The 23,079-nt window shown below is 37.2% G+C and overlaps 2 protein-coding genes across 7 annotated transcripts in view; one reads left to right on the top strand and one right to left on the bottom strand.

Annotated features, from left to right (window-relative positions):
• fcho1 (FCH and mu domain containing endocytic adaptor 1) overlaps positions 1-19,553 on the top strand; it is a 48,018-nt gene extending 28,465 nt beyond the window's left edge. For 2 of the 3 annotated variants that reach the window (XM_077224311.1, XM_077224312.1), the window contains exons 6-25: positions 986-1,138; positions 1,654-1,758; positions 3,147-3,245; positions 3,422-3,518; positions 3,873-3,990; positions 4,187-4,211; positions 6,901-6,961; positions 7,933-8,117; positions 9,093-9,117; positions 9,212-9,268; positions 10,118-10,169; positions 11,034-11,152; positions 11,488-12,450; positions 13,588-13,694; positions 14,833-14,947; positions 15,281-15,392; positions 15,503-15,658; positions 15,748-15,880; positions 16,809-17,005; positions 17,163-17,558. In XM_077224311.1, the coding sequence (XP_077080426.1) occupies positions 986-1,138; positions 1,654-1,758; positions 3,147-3,245; positions 3,422-3,518; positions 3,873-3,990; positions 4,187-4,211; positions 6,901-6,961; positions 7,933-8,117; positions 9,093-9,117; positions 9,212-9,268; positions 10,118-10,169; positions 11,034-11,152; positions 11,488-12,450; positions 13,588-13,694; positions 14,833-14,947; positions 15,281-15,392; positions 15,503-15,658; positions 15,748-15,880; positions 16,809-17,005; positions 17,163-17,511 (3,228 nt within the window). In that variant the 3' untranslated portion in view covers positions 17,512-17,558. Of the gene's footprint in view, positions 1-985; positions 1,139-1,653; positions 1,759-3,146; positions 3,246-3,421; positions 3,519-3,872; positions 3,991-4,186; positions 4,212-6,900; positions 6,962-7,932; positions 8,118-9,092; positions 9,118-9,211; positions 9,269-10,117; positions 10,170-11,033; positions 11,153-11,487; positions 12,451-13,587; positions 13,695-14,832; positions 14,948-15,280; positions 15,393-15,502; positions 15,659-15,747; positions 15,881-16,808; positions 17,006-17,162; positions 17,559-18,239; positions 18,408-19,125 lie in introns of those variants that run through there. The other variant, XM_077224313.1, reaches the window with a different exon arrangement.
• A 260-nt stretch (positions 19,554-19,813) lies between these two features.
• The window catches only part of rfx2 (regulatory factor X, 2 (influences HLA class II expression)), a 46,100-nt gene continuing 42,834 nt past the window's right edge, over positions 19,814-23,079 (bottom strand). For all 4 annotated transcript variants that reach the window (XM_077224319.1, XM_077224321.1, XM_077224320.1 and 1 more), the window contains 3 exons: positions 22,716-22,869; positions 21,806-21,848; positions 19,814-21,701 (listed from right to left, as the gene is read on the bottom strand). In XM_077224319.1, coding sequence (XP_077080434.1) covers positions 21,577-21,701; positions 21,806-21,848; positions 22,716-22,869 — 322 coding nt within the window. In that variant the 3' untranslated portion in view covers positions 19,814-21,576. The remainder of the gene's footprint in view (positions 21,702-21,805; positions 21,849-22,715; positions 22,870-23,079) is intronic.

Genomic DNA, 23,079 nt, shown 5'->3' with positions numbered 1-23,079 from the left:
ATATGCTTTTCGAGATGCACGTGGAAATTTGTCTGATCGCGGGCAGCAACGCAAAGTTGATTCTGCTGTAATTTGATCTAATATTTGGTGTTTTAACATTTTGTAGATTTATGTAGCAAATGACAATCTTTAAAATTATTTGATATATTTTTGATTGATTTTCAGAATGAATGACTTCTTAATGATTTTCAATTTTGTTCAAGCTAATTAAAGCAACATTTTTTTCAATAACGGAAGAATATGTAAAACTATGGTATTTGGGGGTAGGGTAAAAGGCACCAAAATGCACAATGATTAAAATGGTAATAAACAGCCAGCTGACTTTTCCATTTGTTGACATGACATTGTTAGATTCAGATGGTAAGTTGGGTGTGTCAACCAAATTTATAATGAAACCATCATATTAATAAATAAATATGATATCAATCATATCATATAATTAAATATAATTTATTGTTACTATTGTAAATCTATATTTAATTGTTATGGGATCTCCTTAAATGCTTTCAGAATCTTTACTTTTTAAAATAAGTTTGTTTCTGTATTTTTTAATATAATTTTTATATTAACAAATTGTAATTACAGTATATTTATTGAACAAAAATAAATTATCAAAATAAACAGAAAATAGTACACACTTTGCTAAAGTGGTTGTTTTGAACAAGTATTAACTTTTAAGCTAAAGTATTTGTATAAATAGTGTGTGCCTTTTGCCCCATGCTGGTGAGCCTTCGTTTTACCCTGTGTGTGGGGTAAAAGGCCCACCTTGTCACCTCATACGTTTATAAGATTTTTAAACAAAATAAACCACTTTAATGATTAATTTTCACACAAAATCTGTTGCTCCATCAATGTTCAATCCAATTTTCTTTCTTTTTTTTTTGCAATCATACACTATGGGAGAAGTTAGTGAAAGGAAATTTTTCTTAAGGTGTGCCTTTAGCCCCGTTGTACCCTATATTTAACTATGTCGTGTCTTATGCAGACGAAAGAGGAAGTGATTGGTACTCTGGAGTCAGTGCAGTCTCTTCAGGTGCACAACGCCCACTTGCAGAAGGCCAGAGAAGGTTACCACAGCAAGTGTGTAGAGCTGGAGAGACTACGCAAAGAGGGAGTGCCTCAGAAAGAGCTGGAAAAGGTGCTTGTGTTTGAGAAAGTCCAAAAATTAACATTACTGACCTCACAAAGTACACAAAACCACCATGAAAGTGGTCATTACGACTTGTGTGCTACATTCCAAGTCATTTATTCACAGATTTGTTGGACTTGAGAACCGGGTCAGTTTGATTTATGAAGCCGTTTTGTGAACTATGTCAACTGATTCATTGTAAAGGTCTGATTCAAAAAACACAATTTGTTAACAAAGCTGCCATTAATACTTTTGGATTTTCTCAGAATAATGACTTAAAATTTGAATTGAAGGTTAAAAGCATGAAAAAAAGCGAGCAGCTGCACAATTCTTTGTGATTCTTGTGTTCCACTGAAGAACGAAAGCCTATGAGTTAAAGTTTGGAATGACTTGACTGCATCTTTTTTAATTTTTTGGTTGAACTAATCCTTTAAGCTGGTAGACTTGCATCATCTTGAAGTGAAGGCTTAATTTTTAGCTTTGCTAATATATTTTTTTTCATCTGCCTCTTTCTCTTTTCTCAGGCTGAGCTGAAATCAAAGAAGGCAGCTGAGTCGTTTACAGGGTCTATAGAGAAGTTTAACCGTGCTGGAGGAGACTTTGAACAGAAAATGAGTGAATCAGCACAGGTTGGTGATTTATCAGTTGAGGGTTTTTTCCCATCCCTGCTGAGCGCATTAGTCACATATGTGAAACTTCTGTAAAGCAGATAATAAGCTAGGTTAGCTCGCAAGTTCTCATAATCAAGACCTTCGGAGCAATTTCAATGAGCTCAATAAAGCCATGTAAAGTTACCATGACTACGAGGGCCATTAAAGCAGTCTGTTTGACAAAATGATTACATGCCTACAGTCTATTTCTGCCTCGTGTTGACCTGCATGCATGAATAATTTGAGACCGAAAGATGAATCTGTAAAATGTCCTGACCTCACTCTAAGAGCTCTGGAGTCACGGCATCCCCTTAATTAGGGCATCAACAATAATCTTAAAATTAGAGAGGCTGACCATTGTTAAATGCTAGGGCCGGTTCTGTCTAAACTCAAGAAAAAGTTAAACTGTAAGGTCCTGATCTACTGAGATCCCACATAAAGGTTGCAAATATAATTTTGCATCCTAATAATTTGCTTTTCTGCTCCATCTGTTGAATTGTCATTACTGTCAGACAGAAAATATAGTTGCCTAACATACATATATTCTATGGTGTAGCCCTGATTTTGATTTCTGTCGATCCTACTTACTAATAAGAAATCTTACTAATAAGAAATCTTACTAATAATGGGAAATCTAAACATTTCCAAAAAAACATCAAATATTGAAGCAAGACCTTGAGAAGATTTATATAATTAACATGTGACGGTAATGACAAAAACTAGGCAGTGAAGATTATAATTATTTTATAAAATATATTTATGTTTTATAATTTAGCTTTCATTAAGAAACATAATTTATGTTTTTCTTTCTATTTTGTTAGATTGTTTTATTGACCGCTTTAAAGCAGTAAAGAAATTGCTATATTGTGAAGATTCACAATACTACTGTTTGGGGTTAATATGATTTTTTTAAAAGAAATTAATACTTTTATTCAGCTCGGAAGAATTAAATTGATCAAACAAGAAATATTTTTTACATTGTTATCAAATTTTTCTAATTCACAAATTCTGTTATTCTGTGCTTTCTATTCATCCAATCCTGATAAAAAGGTTTCATGGTTTCCAAAAAAAATATTAAGAACAACCATTTTCAATATAAAAAATAGTAAGAAATGTTTCTTGATCACCAAGTCAGCATATCAGAATGATTTATGAAAAATCATATGACACTGAAGACTGGCTCAGAAATAAATTTAATTTTAAAGTATATTAAAGTAGAAAACAGTTATTTAAAATTTTAATATTGAATCACAATTTTACTATTCTACTGTATTTTTCATCAAATAAATGTATCTTTGGTAAACATTAGGGAAAAAACGTTTTAAAAATCTGACCGACTCTTTACATTTGTCCTTCCACATCTGCAGAAATTTCAGGACATTGAGGAGGCTCATTTACGGCAGATGAAACTACTGATCAAAGCGTATTCACACTCCATTGAAGACACACACGTACAGGTTGGGCAGGTATGGCTCGCATTCACTCTTGAGATTTTACCTACTCCTATATACTGTTTGATTTCTGTAATTGTGCTGAAAACTGTTCAGATGAATAGGCTCTGAGGCTCAAAGTTGTTCTAGTCAGCAGTTAGCAGTTAGCACAGTTAGCTGTGCCTGATGAAATCTTGTTCTATCACCTTTAGGTCCATGAGGAATTCAAGCAGAATGTGGAGAACATTGGTATTGAGAACCTCATTCAGAAGTTTTCAGAGCAGAAGGGAACAGGAAAGGAGAGACCCGGTGAGTCACAGAGATATAAAACACTTTTCGGTTACATCTATCCTTCCAGATAAACTTTCTGATTTCTCAGAACATAGATAAAGGCCGGCCAAAGATGAAATTGGATTTTCAGCAGATAGTGGAGTATGCTCTAGGACCTGGCTGATTTTATGTGTAATGAAATTAGAAATGTCTAATAAAATATTCAGCACATTTGATTGATTGACTTTTATATTGCATTTCTGTTTTGCTGGATAATAATGCATTGCAAATCATTCTTCTGCAAATTTTAGATTTTACCATATAGTGACTTTCAAAATGTAATGCTGTGCTCCAAACTTTCGATAAATACTGTGTTGTATGTGTGTGGATAAGGTCCAGTAGGGTTTGAGGAGTATCTGTCCTCCCTGGTATCTGAGAACAGTAAAAAGAGTCGGGCTAAAGCTTTCAGGATCCCCGGATTAGGAAAGAGAGACAAGGAACCCGATTCAACGTGAGTCATGCATTCATATGAAACGCAGTACATTTAAATATTATAGATCAAGGCTGTAACCACCATAGACTTTCAGAGTGACACCCACAATAATTCACAACAGTGGTTGATCAAAATATGTTTTTCAGTGACCAATTCTTCTAGATTGTTACATACTGAATAACAAATAACTTTTCATACCTCTTTTGTCCTCTAGGGATTCAGCTGTGGCAGATGCTCTTGTGAGTTCTCATAACGCACACACACACACACACACACACACACACACACACACAATATTGATTTTACACTCAAAGAACAGGTTCAGGTTACTTGTCATGTATTATCAGCTGTTCTTGGTCAAACTTCTGCAACTCTTCTTAGAGCATCTGAGAAAGTCTCATCTTAAACAGTTGTTAGTTTATTAACACACATACACAGACCATATATGTTGTATTAGCGTGGAGGACCTCTCAAAGACTGATATATATATATATATATTAATTTTTTTTTTTAATAAATATACTTCATTCCCAATCTTCAATTACATGTATTTAATCTAATTAATTTAGAGATGGCCATCACTGTAAGTAATAATAACTTGCAATTCAGCGACTCACTTGCAGTGAGTGAATTACATGATTAAATGTAGGCTACTGTTGCGGTGATGCATTCAGTGAAGGATACGTCAGACTGATTCAAACCAGAACTCGTAACCTTCTGAGCCTTTTTGAATCATTCATTAGGAGAACTGGCTCATGAGAATATTTTGCACACTGCTTATGATGTATATGTTTTATGCACTAAAAAGAAACTGCTCACAAGAGTAATTTGTTGGTTAATCTGACTTACTATACACCATTATGCTGTATGACTGATTTTGTCAGATTCACGTCCACACGAAGCCAGAGCTTTCCCGATCCGATCTTTTTTTCTCCTCGTTCTAAAAAAAAAATCCGTAAACACGGCGCCGTCTCAAGAAATATCTGCGTACACACGAAACCACTGAAACCGATGTAGTATACATGCCAGACCAGTATGAGGCGCGGTATTTCTGACACAGATACACTAAAAACAGAGAAGAAGACTTGCGCATAAACCTTGCGCGCTGTATACAATAATATTAGGAACAGTAGCTTCTTTTTTTCTTTCTTTTTAACCAAGAACTTTATTGAACAATATGAAAAACCATAAATGGCCTGGTACAAAATAGGAATGAGTCACGATATTCGATTAGTTAGCAGACGCATAAAGCTTGCCACAAAGAACCGGAAAAATAGCCTAATCATTATGAATGTGTCAAATATAGAAAGGAGACATTTTAATTGTTTATTAATAAACTAGTGTTTTCTGTGACGATGCTGACTCGCCACCTTCGCAGTAGGTGAAGGTGCTTATAGAGATAAAGGCACACTTCATACGGATTATAAGAGAGTTGTCTGTTTCTTTTCGTTTTGAATTGTTTTGTTTAAAAGTAGACATTTCAAACTTAGATATATATCTGAGTCGCTGTTCATTTATGAGACAAGCTCCAGTTCACGTGCGATGCAAGTTACATCGCGTCGGCGCCTCCGTGTCCTGATGGCTATTGTCTGCTATATTTGCTTCTTATTTATTAAATCCAGGCAATTGGTTAATGAAACATTGATTAAAATTTATACAAAACGAAATTCACTTTAAAGAAAGGCTTTATATAAAACAAAACTTAATGAAGTGGTCAAAATGATGTGTCTCAATATTGCAATACTTATGATTAGGCTACTCACGCTGTTCACTTTTCATGTAATCAACATATATGAAATGGAAAAAATAACATATTATTTAAACATAAATATGAAACTAACTTTTCTTTAATGGCTACAACATGTAGGCCTACAGTACAGAGAAATTTAATGTCGGAGCGAACGCAGTGTCACCGGTGAGCATGAGGGGGCAGAGGTGCGTTTTTTGAATAATAAACAAATACTTCCCAGCGATCGTCGAATATTATTTTTGCTTGAAATGCCCATCCCTACAAAATACGAAATGTCTTAATCAGACAAAATACAAGCATCATAGCATAAGAAAGAAATATAAACAAATAAAGAAGTAAAATAAAGAAATAAAATAAAAAATACATTAAAGTAGGTCTAAATAATAAAAAAAGAAATAAAAGAGGCTCAGTAGCTTCTGAAGCATGAACTCAAGCAAGTAGTCGCAGTTGTTGTTGTTACTGATTTAGCGCGTCTGACTAGTCGACACGTGGGGTGATGACATCATCATTTCACAAAATATACGGATTGGCCGTAGACACGAACACGCAAGGGTGTCTTTTTCAGATTTATCCACCCTGGGACCCGGTTTTAAAAAATAGCGGTTTCAGTCGCCCAAAATGCTGGATCCGTCTGGACGAAACGCCGATCCGATAAAAAATTTGTACGTATACAGCTAAACGCGTCTCCGTGTGGACAGGGCCTTAGCTAACTTCTAAGGACAAATAAACCCTTCTCCACAAACACACACAGACACTGTCCACTGTCTGAATGTAAGTTCACACGTATGTTTGGAAAACTGAACTCTTTTTCTACACAGACCTCAGTGTGTATGAGAGAGCGACGTGTCTGGCATGGTCTGGTTACCTCATTAAGCTATATTTATCCTTGTTAATACTGAGGGTGTTTAATGAATGTCTGATAGCCCACTGACTGTCAGAGATCCTACATAAACACACACTTGTTATGGGCTGTTATGTAAGACTTCAGCTTTAGTCAGACTCTTAAAACATTAGTGCTGTTTTGATGTGAGCCATGGCAACAGCATTTGTATGTTTATGAAGCAAAGACAAACCACATGCAAGATACAGACCTGCATCACTCTGTCAGTTGATGTCCTGTGTCTTTAAATGTTGTTTCTTATTGTGAGCTTGTGCTGTCTGTTTGTGCTTGTGTGTAGAACTCACCCCTCGAAGTGGACGATGAGGGCTTTGTCATACGTGCAGACGTCAACCAGAATGATATCCTTCAGAATAAACCATCAGGCATGGATGCAGTGAGAGTGTACAGTGTGTGTGTGCAAAGTGTGTATGTGTGTTTACATACAGTGGAGTTCATAAGTTTGAGATCACTAGTAAAAATGCTTAAATTTAATACATTTATACTATCAGCCATTTGACATTGACTTGAATTTGAAAATGTCTTAGTATTCAGTTTGTTACTCTTTTGCTCTAAATTAAGAAGCACTCAAGCTGCATTGACTTCACGGGTTGTAAAACATGACAGTGATTGAAAAAATTATCAAAAGAGCATCTTGTACTGCACTTTAATGATCTATAAAAAGTGCTAAATCTTAAATATTTTTCATTCATTTTATGTCATAACATTTATTTTATTTTGAATCCCTAATTTTCAATATGGCTTCAGACTTTTGGACTATATTGTAAATGTTTGAAGATTGGGAAATATCCTCAGCACTACAACAAATAATTTTGGCAAAACTTCTTTTCACTCATAGCTAAAAAAAAAAAAACATCCACATGGTCTAAAATAGAGAGAGGAGGGAGAATTATTTGCGTTTTTCTGACCTCCTCTCCTTAAACCCCATCAAATGTATCACACACACACAGAGAAAGGAGGTTATTGTCAGGAAGTGTGCTGTGATAAGGTAGGATGTGAAATGGATTAATTTACCTTCTAATGCCAAATTTTTCTCTCCAAACATCCTCTAATGAGGGTCTGGTGTTACTCTTAGATTCCTGAGAAGTTACGTTCATTGTGAGGAGTGTTTAAGGATATGAAACTCAGCAGTGTCCCTACATAGGATGGTCATTTGTGCTGTTTATTTATTCAGAACAGCTGTGTTTGTGTATTTGCACTCATGTCTATTTGTGTCCGTGTGTGTTTTCTGCTCCTTCTTTGTACCTGTGTGTGAGTACATGTGTATCCTGTATGGTGTCTGGATTTGCTCCTTAACAGCATTGCTCTCTACGGTGTTCTGCTGAGGAGAAGGAGGGAAATTTTTACTCCAGCGACTCGGATTTCGATGATGAAGAACCCAAAAAATTTCACATCCAGATCCGACCGGTTGCCAGCAGTAACCGTAGCAACTCAGCAGCCAATGAACTGGAGCTGAAGGCCACAGTGGGGGCGTTGACCCTGCCCCCTAACAGAGCGGTAAGAGATGGGGGGAATTTAATCTTTGATAGCTGAAATGAGACTGATGATAGACTTTTATAGAGAGTCATTTTACTTAAACCTGTGTGTGTGTGTGTGTGTGTGTGTGTCTGCGTGTGTGCATGCGTGCGTGTGTGTGTGTGTGTGTGTGTGTGTGTGTGTGTGTGTGTTTACAATCTTTTTGTTAGATGCAATAAATCTATCTATCTATTTGTATGTATATATGTGTGTATGTGTAAGTTTGTTTTATATTATATATATATATATATATATATATATATATATATATATATATATATTTATATATACTATATAAAATTTATATAAAGCTGTTTATTCTACAAGTTGAGATCAAAAGACTAGCCGAATAATACTCACATTGTCTTGGTAATCCCCCCTGTTATCTGACATTTTAGTTTCTCAGTAACTTAATGATTGGTGAAAAATACGCTCACAAAACATATGATGTATTTTTTACTCAAAAATGGCAAACTAAACCGCTTTAACCTGATTGGCTGGCTTTATGCAACTTCTGTTAGTCAGAGTGCACAAGATTTTACTAGTTTGCCGGTAAACAAAGTCATGTCTACAAAATGATCTAAAATTAGCTCTTTGAGATAAACATTCACTGTATTTAGAATTTATGTTTTAGTAGAATCAAATCTTTGAAAAATATTCAGAGTGATTTATGTCTAGTGTTGTCTTGTTTATGTCTTGTTTTTCTATATAGTTTTTTCAGAAAACCTATACATAAATACATGTTAAAGCAAAATGATGCATCAATGGCAAGAGAGGAAAGTCCAGTGTCATATTATTTGTTTAGGAAAATAAATGAGACCGCAAATCCTAAAAAAAGAAAAATTGTGCATCTTGATGATATTCACACTCATGTTTAAGATGTATTTGAAAAATATGGAGCAAAACATTGACTAAATAGTAGTAATGACACTTCATTTGATTCATCCCATCCTGTAGGTGTCAGTAAAGAAGCAGCTCTCAAGTAAGTTCACTTGTATTCCTCTGTATATCTCAGACAATATTGTGTATGTTTGTTAGTGTGGATATTTCTCACATGTCCTTTTCCTCCGTTACAGGGAACTCCAGTTCAGCGGGTCGATCTGAAGGGGAAGGGGAAAGTGTTCCCCAGAGAGGTTGGTCACACTTCTCAGACGTCTTCTGTGCTCTTACAGCCAGAGTTATGATCATTAATTTTACATTGCTCATGCAATGTTCCTGTGACTGTTCCAGTGATTTCAGCCAGCCATCTCAAATGGCCACAATGACACAGACATGTCCCACCTCCTGTGTCCACATTAATAGATGTCATTATCTCACAAACAGCTCAATCTGACACCTTAATCACAGCAATCTGGAATCCAGCTGACCTTGGGGTCAGCGTCATGCATCATAACAGCTCTGTCATTATTGTCTTATATTGACCGACTGATCTATGGTCAGCTGAATTGCTGTAATTACTGCCCCAGAATAAGCTCTATTTTTGTCCCGTGGGTTTTGACAATAATAGCAGGAAACAATTTGGTTTGAAGAAAAATGTTTAAGGCTGTCTTCCTCCCAGGGCTGGCTATTACTCAAACTTATTTGCAGAGATTAGTCACGTAGAGGAATGGTACTAGTTTGATAGTACGTGGTTTGAATAACTTTATTATTAAAATTTGTTATATTTATTACTCAGTAATATTGTACTGTACTGTTATGTGCTGTACATTATGTTTTATGGGTGTGGTGTGGTGTGGTGTAATGGATAAAGATCTAGGCTGGTTACTAAAACATTAAACCTAAAAGGGATGATCCATAAACAATCACAATGTAACTGTGAGAAAAGCACTTAACCTAATATTTTTCCAGGGAGACTCCCTATAATATGTGTACTGTAAGTCACTTTGGATAAAAGCACCTTCTAAATGACCCCTTACTAACTTTTTTATTTTATTATTATACTGTTATATTGTGCAGTAAAGTTATGTTTTGTTGTTGCACAGAGGGAGAACAGGAGGGTCTGCGTAGATCCACATCCAGCCCAGATCACAGCAGGTACAGAGAGATTTCCCATACAGCATAATTACTGAATGCTTTAATATGCAAAAATGCAGATTTAATGGTGAAAGATGTAATTTTTGTGGCATTTAATGTAGAAATGCTAAATGCTGAATGGTAGTGTGCCCCAAACTCATACCATTGGTTGAGCAAGAAGAGGACAAACTGAACGAAAAGGCAGTTTATTAAATAAATAAAAAGAAATGTTAAATTTAATTGATTAAATTGATTTATTTAGATTATATAAATATAGATTTGAATATTGTAAAGATTTTTTATTTATTTATATTACTTTGATTATATACATCGTTCAAAATTTTGAGGTTGGTACATTTTTGAAAGAAGATTCATATGCTCATCAAGACTTCATTTTATTTGGCAGTAAATGTATTTTTACAGTAAAAACAGTAATGTTGTGAAAATTTCGTTTTGTTTTTCAATTAGAATATATTGTAATACATGTAATTTATTCCTGTGATGCGAGAGCTGAAATTTCTGCATCATTACTCTTCAGTCACATGATCCTTCAGAAATCATTCTAATATGCTGATTTGGTGCTCAATAATTTATTTATTATGAATATAATTTATTATTATCATCAATGTTGAAAACTTTTGTTCTGCTTAATGTATTTGTGGAAACAGTGATAAAAAAAATCAGGATTCTTTGATGAAAAGAAAGTTCAAAGAAACAGCATTTATTTGAAATGGAAATCTTCTGTAGCATCAACTCTATACTGTCACATTTGAATAATTGAATGCATTCTTTCTCAATGAAAGTATTAATTTCCCAAACTTTTTATATTGATAATATTTCAATCATTCATTTAAAGATTCTTTTTCCCCCCTCTCATCTCTTCAGGTTGAGTTCCACAGTCTCTGGTCCGGACGCTCTGTTTGGACCTCCTCTGGAGTCGGCCTTTAAATCCCACAGCTTTACTGGCAGAGAGCAGCTCCAGAACGCCTTTGCTGCATCTAAATGTAAATCTCCAGCGCAACACACACACCACCCACGGCCTCATTACTGTGATAGATGAGATCCGACTGGACGAGCTATTCTCTTACAGCGTTTTAAAATAACGGAGAATTAAAAGCTTTAAACTAGCCTAATGTGTGCCAAAGTGTGCGTTACCATATTCTAAGAATTATTTGACTCGCTTTAGCAGAAATGCTTGTGTAGGCATTAATGAATCTATTATTCATTTATGTACAAAAGTGGAATGGGAATTATGTTTCTGCAGTCAATCTCTTCCTTATCCTATCTGTTAAGAAATTTCCTTTCTGATCAGTAATAGACTTTTCTCCATGTTTGACAGATGCCGCATTCTCTTCGGATTCATCCTCTCCTGAGAATGTGGAGGATTCTGGACTGGATTCGCCTTCCCATCAGCCCCTTGGAGTGTCCCCTGAACCCAACGGTTGGGCAGCCTGGCCATCTACTCAAACTCAATCTAAAGACTCTGTAAACCTGAGCCGATCCTCTGACCCCTTCCTGGCCGCATTCCACGACCCCTCGCCCGGTCGGTCTCCTCTCCCACAGGACGACCCCACCAATGCCTGGCCTTCCAATCTACGTTCTCCACGTGCCCCACCCAACGTCGAGCCCACCACCTTCAGCTTCCCGGCCTTCTCCCACAGCCTGGCGTCTTCAGAACTAGGGCCCTGTGTGTGGAGCTGTAAACACATCCCTCCTGAAGACCCTTTCCTGGCTGCGTTTGAACGCTCCGCCCCCAAGGACAACCTGCCTCCACCTGATGCCTGGGTCCCGCCTCCCCCTCGGCCCACCAGGGACACCAGGACTGTGGAAACCCGCACCGATCCCTTTTCCGTCTCTCTGAATAACACTAAAACCCTCCCTCCCCCATCCTCCTTCAGCAAGGAGCGAGACAGGAAAAGAGATCGCAGCGTCCCACCTCCAGAGTCTCCGGATGATCCTTTCGCTATTACTATGATAGGGAGTCCAACGCACCAATCGGCGCTGGCGGCGCAGGCAGCTGCACAAAGCAGAGCTGGTAGTAATAGGCCGACACCCAGTCCTAACTCCGCCCCCAATTCTCAGCCGAAGAAAGAGCTGGTGCATTGGAACTCGGTGCATAACCCCTTTAGTGAGGGCACTACGAATAACACTGTCACGCAAGAGTCAACCAGAAAACAGAGATCATTTAACGACGAGCCTCGCAGGATCGGACCGCCGCTCACACGGCATTCTGGGCCGCAGGAGGACCTTTGCTTCTCTACAGACAAGGACCAGAACTTCCTGGATATTAACACACAACCTGGTATTACAGATTAGTGAATGTCTAATATGGTGTTTTAATGGCCGATTCTGATACTGATATTTAGAGAGCAAAGTGGATGATATAATGGCAATATGCAATGGCCCCAAAAAGTGTATAAACAATTAACCCTCGTTTAAAACATGGTATTTATTATAAAGCAATGCAGCACAAGCCCACTTTTCAAGTAAAACATTTCTCAAAAAGAAGATTAATTTTAGGTTTAAAATGATAAAACAATACATGTATTGCTCAAAATAGAGACAAAACTCCTTCTGGTTGTCAGACATTGGGGAAACACATTCATACTGTAGTTTATATGATGAACTACACCTGTGGTTATTCTGCGAGACACATAGATAATTGGAAAATATCTACTGTAAGCAATGTGAAGTTTTTGATTGCAGATGCCACTTATTTTAATATTTTATAACAAAATATTTTATATCTAATCCAATAATATTTAGTCACCTACAGTAAGTTTTTTAAAAGTGTCTTTTTTTGGGGAATTCATTGTATAATACAATTTAATGATAACAAAAAGTTTAATTTACGCTTTTGTTCAAAAGTTTGGGGTTGGCTTAGGTTTTTTAAGTCTCTTATGCACACAAAGGCTGCATTTATTTAAACAAAAATACAGAAATGTTGTGAAATAATGTTGTTTATTCCAGAGATGGCAAAGCTGAATTTTCAGCATCATTACTCAAGTCTTCAGTGTCACATGATCCTTCAGAAATCATTCTATGCTGATTTGGTGCTCAAGAAACATGAAGAATCCGATTAATGAAAGAATCACAATCAGAGCGGTTAAATAACTTGTTTCAGACTCAGAAAAACAGTCATTCATGAATCAAACATTCCTACAATACATCTCATGTCCTAGGCGTATGACAAGATTTTCAGTGAATTTTCTTTATGTTCCGGGAACAAAGCTTTCGTATGGTTTTAAGAAGACTTGGAATATACAATAGCACACAAGTCGTATGGACCACTTTTGAGATTGAAAAGTGTGGCAGGGTGTTATTCAAAATTCCAAAACCATTTCAGAATTCCAAAGCTCCATGGAATAAAGTCATGTGGGGTTGGAATGACATGTGGGTGAGCAAATAATGACAGAATTTCCATTTTTTTCTCTTTCAGTCTCCCAGCATGGTTTCAGGCAGGACAGCACTGAGCGTCTGGCATTGGCTCCCCCTCGGTCGGTTCGGTCCAAGCGCTCCGCAGGCAGACTCAGTGGCTGTGAGCGGGTAAATGTTCCACAGACTTCATTACACCATCTATCCAACCAGCACACTTAAGCTTTTTAAAAACCATATAAACAAATCCCTTAATAGGGCTCTGCTGCAGCCTCTTTAGTTTTTCTCTTCTTTTATGAGATTTGGTTTCTCTCATGTGGTTCTTCAAATTGCTCCCTTGACTTTAGCTCTTAATTAACACCACTACTGATATTCCACTTCAAGCTTTTAATTGCTGTATTCTGGAAGGCAACAAATAATATTACAGGACATAGAAACAAGACTCTGGTCATTTGTTCAGCCCAAAAACACTTGTTTTCAATCCACACACAGTAGAAAGGAGAAAATAAATGGAGAGTTGACAGATAACATGGACATAAACTTTTAGGAACCGGATATTTTTAGTCTGGTCTTTGTCTTTTTTTTCGTCACTATTTTGAATAATTTGAATGCTTATATATTTATTGTATTTGTTATTTTGCTTTTTTTGTAAGTACACTTAAGTCCTGTGGTGTGAAAAATGGATTTTAAAATAAAATAAATAAATATTCCATGTAGTCTCCTAATTAAAAAGGGTGAGTTTACCAAAAAATGGAAATTCTGTCACCATTTACTCACACTCATCCATATGAATTGAGTGGTTTAGTCCAAATTATCTTAGGAGACTTGATTGCTTTATATGATGAACAGATTGAATTAAGGCTTTTATTCACAAATAAACATTGATCGGTGAACATAAACAGAAGCTCAACCGAACCTGCTTGACGCGCGAGAACAAACCTCTTATGGAAGCTCAAACGTGCTGCGTAACACGAGAATGAACCGCATTAGTTCTTGCACATCAAATGAACATGCTTGAGCTCCCGTTTACCACAACTGATGTGTGAGTTGATGAATGTTTATATTTGAATAAAAGCCTAAGTTCAATCTTTATAAACATCATATAAAGCGATTTTGGATTTGGATTTGGGTTTGGAACGACATGACGGTGAGTAAATGATGACAGAATTTTCTTTTCTGGGTGAACTAACCCTTTAATATGAGCTCATAATAGTGGCATGTACGTATAATTATATATATAAAAAAAGATGACATATTTTAAATGTTTAAATCATAAGATAATAAGGTGTTTTTCTGTGGTGTGTCTCAGTCTAGGTCTCTGTGCTCGTCTCCGCTGCCTGAGCCCAGTCCTCCCCTCACCTCCTCGTCCTCCTCCAGCCCCAGTGAATGGGGGATGCAGAACCGTGTTCCCAGCCCAGCCCGAGGTGACCCGAGGCACACTCCCATTTCCCTAAACACTCGCATTATCACAAAACTTAATCATATATTACTCTGAGAGACAACCTCAAGAGCTTTACTGTAATTTCATTATGCTAATCTAATGTAGACAAATGCACATTAACGTTAATGTCCTCATGGGTGATTTTGTTCCCATCACTTTAAAGTAGCCCACAGGCATGTGTCTAATACCGAGGAAACATCTCCCAAATCCTATTTCGTATTCAACTGGTGATCCATTTATTTATCCATCCTCTGACAAAATCCAGGGACCGCCTGTGGCAGATGAAGTTATCAAGTTATGTAATGTGACTCTGCAGGTTTGTCGCGAGGACCCAGTCCCATTTCTCTGAGTACCCAGGAGTCTTGGCCCGTAGCCACCGCCATCACGGAGTACATCAACGCCTACTTCAAAGGAGGAGAGCACAACCGGTCCGTCTGAGGTTCTTTCCCCCCGTCTGGAGGACAAAGTCTATTTTCTCTTTGTAGCTCCAACTGAAAGTGATTTGCTGTCCAACCGTTTGTGTGTGTTTGGGTTTCAGCTGTCTGGTTAAGATCACCGGCGACCTCACTATGTCGTTTCCTGCCGGCATCATCCGCATTTTCACTGCCAACCCCAACGCACCAGTTTTAAGCTTCCGATTGGTCAACATCTCTCGAGTGGACCACTTCTTACCCAACCAGAAGTTACTCTATAGGTAGGATGTCCTGACACACACACACAACTGGCTTGTTCTGGGTTTAATACAAGCTCTGTGGATAGCATATGTTGTCTTTGTAACTGCAGCGACCCGTCACAGAGTGACCCGGACACCAAGGATTTCTGGTTCAACATGCCGGCCTTAACGCTCCACCTGCAGAGAGAGGCGGAGCTTAACCCACAGGCATCCTATTACAATGTGGCTCTGCTAAAATACCAGGTCAGTCATCACAAACCTAATGAGTGCTTGAAATCACAATGTGATCTACTTTAATGAAGCCTAAAGGAATATTCCACATTTAGTTCAAGTTAAGCTCAATCATCAACATTTGTGCCGTAATTCATCAATGTATTAAACAGCTTTACAGCTCAAATAATATAGACGTTTTAACTGAAGAATTCATGTACACTACTGTTCAAAAGTTTGAAGAAATTAATACTTTTATTCAGCAAAGATGCATTAAATTCATCAAAAGTGACAAAGACTTTTACATTATTACAAAAAACTCAAATAAATGCTGTTCTTTTGAACTTTCTATTCATCAAAGAATCCTGAAAAAGCTTCATCACAGTTTCCTCAAAAATATTAAGCAGCAACAGTTTTCAAAATGTATAATAAAAAAACATGTTTATTGAGCATTAGCATATTAGAATAATGTTTGTAGGATTATGTGACTCTGAAGACTGGAGTAATGATGCTGAAAGTTAAGCTTAGCCATCACAGGAATAAATTACATTTTAAAATATATTAAAATATTTGTTTTTAATTTTATTCATATTCTACAAAATTATTGTTTTTACTATATTTTTAATCAAATAAATACAGTCTGGATGAGGATAAGAGATTTCTTTCAAAAACGATAAATCATTTTACCAATCCCAAAGTGTAAAACTGTCATAGTGTAAGTGCGTTTATAAAATTAAAAGCTTCACATTTACGCTTTTAAATCCCTCCCAAAATTGGCCCTATAAAATATCATTAATTTTTACTTCAGTAAATTAATCTTGATTTGAACCTTTTTTGTGTTAGTCAACATTATTACATCAACAAACTCTATCGACTATGCTTAACTTGCACTGAACCCGGAATATTCCTTTAAAGGTTAACATTTTTGAAAGTGATTTTTTTTGAATGAACTCTCTCGTAGGCGTCATCTCAGGATCCGGGTCGTGCTCCCCTCCTGTTGTCCGCCGAGTGTCAGCGCAGTGGCACAGTGACCCGTGTGTCTCTGGATTACCACTGCTGCCCCGCAACCGCCCCCTCCACCCAGCTGACCACTGTACAAGTGCTGCTGCCCCTCGATCACACGGCCACAGACCTGCAGTGCCAGCCGCCCGCATCCTGGTGAGAGCTGGAGGCACATTCATAACATCGAGAAAAGAACATTGAGGGTTCGGTGATTGCTTATAGAGATGGAAAGAAAAGAGAGAATGAAGGGAATATGTGATGAGAGAAGTGATAGATGAAGAGAACTGTGTTACTGACTTGTTCTGTTTCACAGGAGTGCGGAGGAAAGACGACTCCTATGGAAATTACCCAACCTCTCCCCGACAAATCACAGCAAAGGTCACTGCTGCCACCTGTTCATCTTCTCCTTTCTTTTTCTGTCACTCATTCATGATTCATGTTTAACTCTTTCCCAACAAGTATTTAGAAAAAAAAAAAAAAAAGTTCCCAGCCAGTCCCAGCATTTTTTAAAAATCATTTTCACAAAACCTTTTAGTAATTTGTTTGTCTTTTTAGTTAAAAAAATCAATAAAAAAAGACTTCAGAAGCCATATATATTGTATGTGTTTGTGACGAAAAGACCTAAATTTAAGTCCTCACTCACTCCCAAGTACAACAATTAATACATCTATAACAACAAATGCTTTTGATTCTTGTTTGACATCATGAAGTCTAACCTGTACCATATTTGATTTAATCTCAGCCTACTGGGTTATAATTGAATCATTTGATTTTAGAGTTGTGATCTAGAAACTGGTCACTGTTCTGGCATCATATGGAATACAGGGATTATTTAAAATTCTCCTTTGAAATAACGCTAACGTGAGTGAAAATTTCTAAAAGTTCTAAAATGGAACGTTGACGTTGTCATTTTTTAACAACAGAATAAATATCAGTCATAAAATGGAAGAACTTTGGAACATCTAACGAATATTGATTTCCTTGAAGAAAAAAACTGCACCATATATAGTTTAGCGCTGGTAAATTTTAGCTGAGTTTAAAGTGCTGCACTGACACAAGATGTTTTCAGTGGATGTGGGCGGAAGAGCGAGAGGCCAAGAAACAAACTTCTGAATACATAAGATCAGAGGGAGATCGACAGAGCATTAAGGGAGGGTCGTGAACATTTTGGAAGCAACTGCATGTTTATTAAAATGTGGCCACCATTAGGATATTTTAAGATGATCTTTTATTTCTAAAGGCTATTGCACATATCTTAACAAGGTCTGTGATGTAAACCCAAGAGCAGCTGCTGACTGACTCTCTCTCTCTCTGTCTGTGTGTGTGTGTGTGTGTGTGTGTGTGTGTGTGTGTGTGTGTGTGTGTGTGTGTGTGTGTGTGTGTGTGTCAGGGTCTGGCACATTGTGTGCCAGTTGGCAGTGCCTGGAGGTTCCCCGCGGGCCTCCCCCGAGCCTGGCTGTGCAGTTTGTGGGATCGGGGGCTTCTCTGTCAGGCATGAACGTGGAGCTGGTGGGCAGCCGGTACCGCATGTCCCTGGTGAAGAAGAGGTTTGCCACAGGTGGGAGCCAGACCTACTTTATGTCCCTCATAAGCAGCTCCTTTCAGTTCATCATTGTTTATTTAGTAGAATTTCTTGTTGCCAAGTGGTTGCTGATTGTTTTGGGTGGTCTCTAGGGGGATGCTTTTTTGTCCAATTCAAATCAGCCCTCTATATGAAGTCTCGATATTCTAGTAGTTTCTCAGGTCTCTCCTGCACTCTGAAGTTTAGATTTTTTTGACCAATTGCTCGGCACCATAGCACACCTCTCCTCCACAAGCTGAGTATTTCCAGAATAGGTATTTATGGTGAAACCTATGAATAACTTGTTTATCATTAACCCATTAAAAAATGTGTACCTTGAATGCAGTGTCGCTTTAAAGAAAGGCGTCTGCCGAATGCATGACTGTGAATATGTGAACCATTTAAATGCCGTATGCATAAATGTATCATTAAGAAGATCATTACCGGCTTCTAATAAGCGACCCATTTTTAAAACGCGACGTAGATCTTGATGTTCACCTACTGTAATTATATCCATCACCACTTTCTGCAAAACTTGAACAGTCCCTTGTGCTTTTTAATATAAAGTATAATAATTTTATATTATAGGTAAAATCTCTGAAAACAATTGTGCTTCTAAGTGAGTTTAACAGCAAATCAAGACTGGTATAATGATAACAGCATGATGCATTCATTGTCAAATGTAGTAATAATGTTCGTCTGTATCGTTTTACAGGAAAATATATGGCCGGCTGTTCTTTGTGAGAGGTGATGGTGCTGCTCCAGTACTACGAGCCACAACGTTTGCACTTTTTAAACCTACCTGGGCTGGTGGAACTGTTCATGTGCTAAAGGCCTGAATAGAAGAGATCACATTGTATATAGAGTGTGACGTGTGGGAAATAGATAATACCCATGACACATTGCTCTGGGATTAGGGACGACAACCAGCCTCTACTCTTTTATCTGTATAGAATTGTTTGTTCAGTGTGCAAACCACACATTTATTTCAAGTTTGAAGAACTGGATGTACATTTCCTTTCATTTTTAGTGCAAATTTCTGAACGAGTAAGTATAAATATGTATAATGGATATAAAAATTCTGACATTTATTGAAAAAATGGTCTCATGTTGAGTATTCAAGAAAGATTTAATTTAAAAAAACAAGTCTATTTGTGTGATTTTTTTTATTTTAAAGGGTTAGGATTCATGTTGTTCCAAACTCGTAAGACTTTCGTTTATCTTCGGAACACAAATGATGTTCGATTTCTGTCCCTCCAATGGCAGTCCACGCAATTCAGAAAGAGATCATAAAACTAATCCATATGAATTGAGTGGTTAAGTCCAAATTTTCTGAAGAGACTTGATCACTTCAATTTAGGCTCTATCCCATTACAAAGCAAGGAGTTAGTCTGAGACAAAAGTGATTTACACAAATTTATTACATTTTTTACCAGTACAAAATACAGTCGAACTAAGCAGTTGAGGCTAAATAAAGATATTTTAAAGACACAAAAATAAGGTATCAATATAGTAGTGAGAAGAATTGCAGCTAACTCCATAAAAATAATCCTTAGCCAGAAGCTTTAAAACAGCATTACAAAAAAAGAAAGAAAAAAAGAATCTTTCCCAAAAGCACACAACAGGCAAAGAACCATGACAGGCGTTAAAGTACAGAGCCTGACACTCACAACCAACCACAGTGAGAAAACATCCGCCAATCACTTCTCAGAAACAAACACAAAACAGCTAGTAGAAATAAAGTTTATCTTTGTAAATAGCAGAGAGGGACGTAGGGTGCCCGTTACGGGCCGCTACCAGGCACCGGTAAAGATCCCAACCGGGTTCAGCACAACATCTTCAAAAACAAATGATGTATCCTGAAAACGATAGATCTCCTGAAAATGTTTCCAGCTTTACTTCAGCTAAGTGGGCACGTTGTTTTTATTAAAAGCGTGAAAACTAAAACATCAGATGTACAGCACCAGGTAAATGAGGCATATTTGCAAGAATCTGCATATTATGTTACTAGACGTGTCTATTTTTGGGTTTTCTAAGTCTTCTAGGAAAGGCTTTCTGAGATGTGGCGTTTTATAGACATTTTTTAGCTATTACGTAGCGTTTAGGTTTTTTTGCTATTACATATACACAATATCTACTTAAATATGTTATGCAAAAAAAATTTTAATCTTAATTAAAAAAAATTTTTTTTAATAAAAATAACACAAAACTAGTCATAACCTGGTGAGTGCACACTCACTTCCAGTTACTTCAGAAGGCCTTGTGTACAGATGCACGCTCACGCACAGGTACGTTCAATATATCGACAAATCACAGAGGCTCTTTTTAACCACTGCAAACAACTAAGAACTCATCAAATAGCTACAAAACTAGACCAAAAAAGTTTAACAAACCATGGTGAAAACTGCTTTGCTTGGGTTCAAGAGCAGAGCAGTAACCATCAACACAGTAGGCGTATGTACATCCTGAAGCTTTCCAACGAGAATGGGGTACTTTCAGCGCAACCGATCGGAGCAAACACTCGAATAATCTCTTTTAGTGATTTTATAAAAACTTATTAAAAGTTAGACATTAACTCATTAGAACTAAAAACTGTTGAGGTATAGACTAGGCATCTCATATGGCCAGGGGTTTATCTACAAAACGTCAGGAATGGAGCTTTCTCCATCCATTCCGTCATGGAAAGGCTTTACATGTGCAGCAGGTTTGGGTGGGCGCTGCGACGCAGCTTTGGGGTCAGCAGGTTACATCTACGCCTGAGGAAACGGCCGAGGCAGAAAGTCTAAAAATGTGACCATCTTTAAAAGGTGCTTTAGACACATCTGAGGTTCTGAGACGATACATTCATTCTGCGGTTAGAGGCACGGCCGAGGAAACGACAGAACGAGAGAAGGTCAAAGAGAAAGAGAGAGACAGTTCTGCTCTAGTGTTTCTTTTCTCATCTAAGGCACTGAAAGAAGACTATGGCACATGAAAAAACACATCACAAAACCAGCACGTTCTTGCTTCACAGTCGGAGAAAACCTAAAGGCGAGAGAGAGAGACACACACTGACCCTAAACAGACCTACGTACCCTCAAGATAAAGAAAAACCTCACGGCTGAGTGTTAGCTTGGCCACCGACAGCCGTAAGAATGTGGTCTGGGGTGAGCCTGACGCCCTGCTCTTAGATCTCCTGCAGGGAGTGACTGCTCTCGATTCTCTCTCTCTTCACCGCCGGCTCGCTCATACTCCTCTCGCTCATCCTCGACATGTCTCCATCACTGGCCATATCGTCTGAGAATGAGGCGTCTGGGAAAGGAAAAGAGAAGGATGTTGGAATACAGAGCAGAGGAACTTTCGAAATGAGGAAAAGAAGAAACTTTCTTTTTTGGGTTGGCATCAAAATCCATTACCTTTCTCCATGAGTGATGGCATCATTGAACTGATGTCACTAAACTGAAAATGTAAAAAAAAAAAAAATTGCATATTGTATTACATTTTAAAACGTATAGATAACATTGATCTAAACAAAATTAAAATAAATGTTAAACCAATTCAATATTTATAATGTGAAAAGTATTTGCTCAAACAAATTGTTTATATTTAGTCATTTCCACCACAACCAAATGTACAATTTACCAAATGTTAGTGTAATAACCAGTGAGACAAAAGTATAAGATAAATATTTTTATGAATTATTTAGATAATTATTTCTATCTACATATTCATTATGTAATATTAATATAATTATTATTAATATTAATGTGTACAGACATAGAATTATATCGGTATTATTATTATTAATGTACAGACGGAATTATGCAATATATACAATTATTAATATGAATGTGTAAATGAAAAGATAGATAGAATTATAATATGAATAGTATTAATATGAAAGTGCAGACATATATATAGATTTATTATAAATATGTAATTCTGTGTATTTACTATAAAATCAAATGCTAGCTAAGAAATTAGCCTAAGAAAAACAAAGAATTCAACCACTTCCCTCACAAAACAAATTAAAATATCCCTCAAAAAATGTAAAATGTCACTTCCGCCACAGAATACTATTAAACACAATACATCTTTGAATTGTGATGGAATGGAGGTTTCAAAAAAATAAAAATGATGGTACGCATAATGTTCTTGGACATTGTTATTTAAATAAACTACTGCAGGCGTGTATTCAGGCAGTTTATTTTCTTAGTCGACAGGGCCAAAAGAAACACCTGCATGTGCTCAACGCTTAATACAAGCGGTTAGATTAATGGAAGAAGGTCTGAAATATTAAACTATGGAGCAGCCAGATCTCCTCACCTCCCCCATGACAGCAATGGGCGTCTCTCCGGTTGCATGGGCGACACGGTGTTCTACCAAATAGAACATGTATTCATCATAGAGCAGACGGATGAGGTGGAAGGAGCCAAAGCTCGCGGCCGAGCGCAGAGTCAGATCTCTGATCACCATGGAGCTGTAACCAGGGCAACAGAGAGTTTCATTACAAACTACGAACAACAAAACCACAACACCCGCCACAGATTAAAGCACTGCTTTCAATCTACTCTCTTCAGAAGATCAGTTGTTGTAAAGCTGCGTGTCTGTTAAGAGGCCTGATGAAATGGAAGTCAGACCTGCAAACTCACAAGTGGTGAAAAAGGTGACATGTTTATTACCAAGTCAT

This window comes from Siphateles boraxobius, unplaced genomic scaffold, assembly GCF_051911475.1.
Source record: "Siphateles boraxobius isolate OS27281-9 unplaced genomic scaffold, OSU_SipBor_1 9, whole genome shotgun sequence".
NCBI lineage: Eukaryota > Metazoa > Chordata > Actinopteri > Cypriniformes > Leuciscidae > Siphateles > Siphateles boraxobius.
Note: the sequence above shows the minus strand (reverse complement) of the source record. Positions and strands in the feature narration are given on the sequence as shown.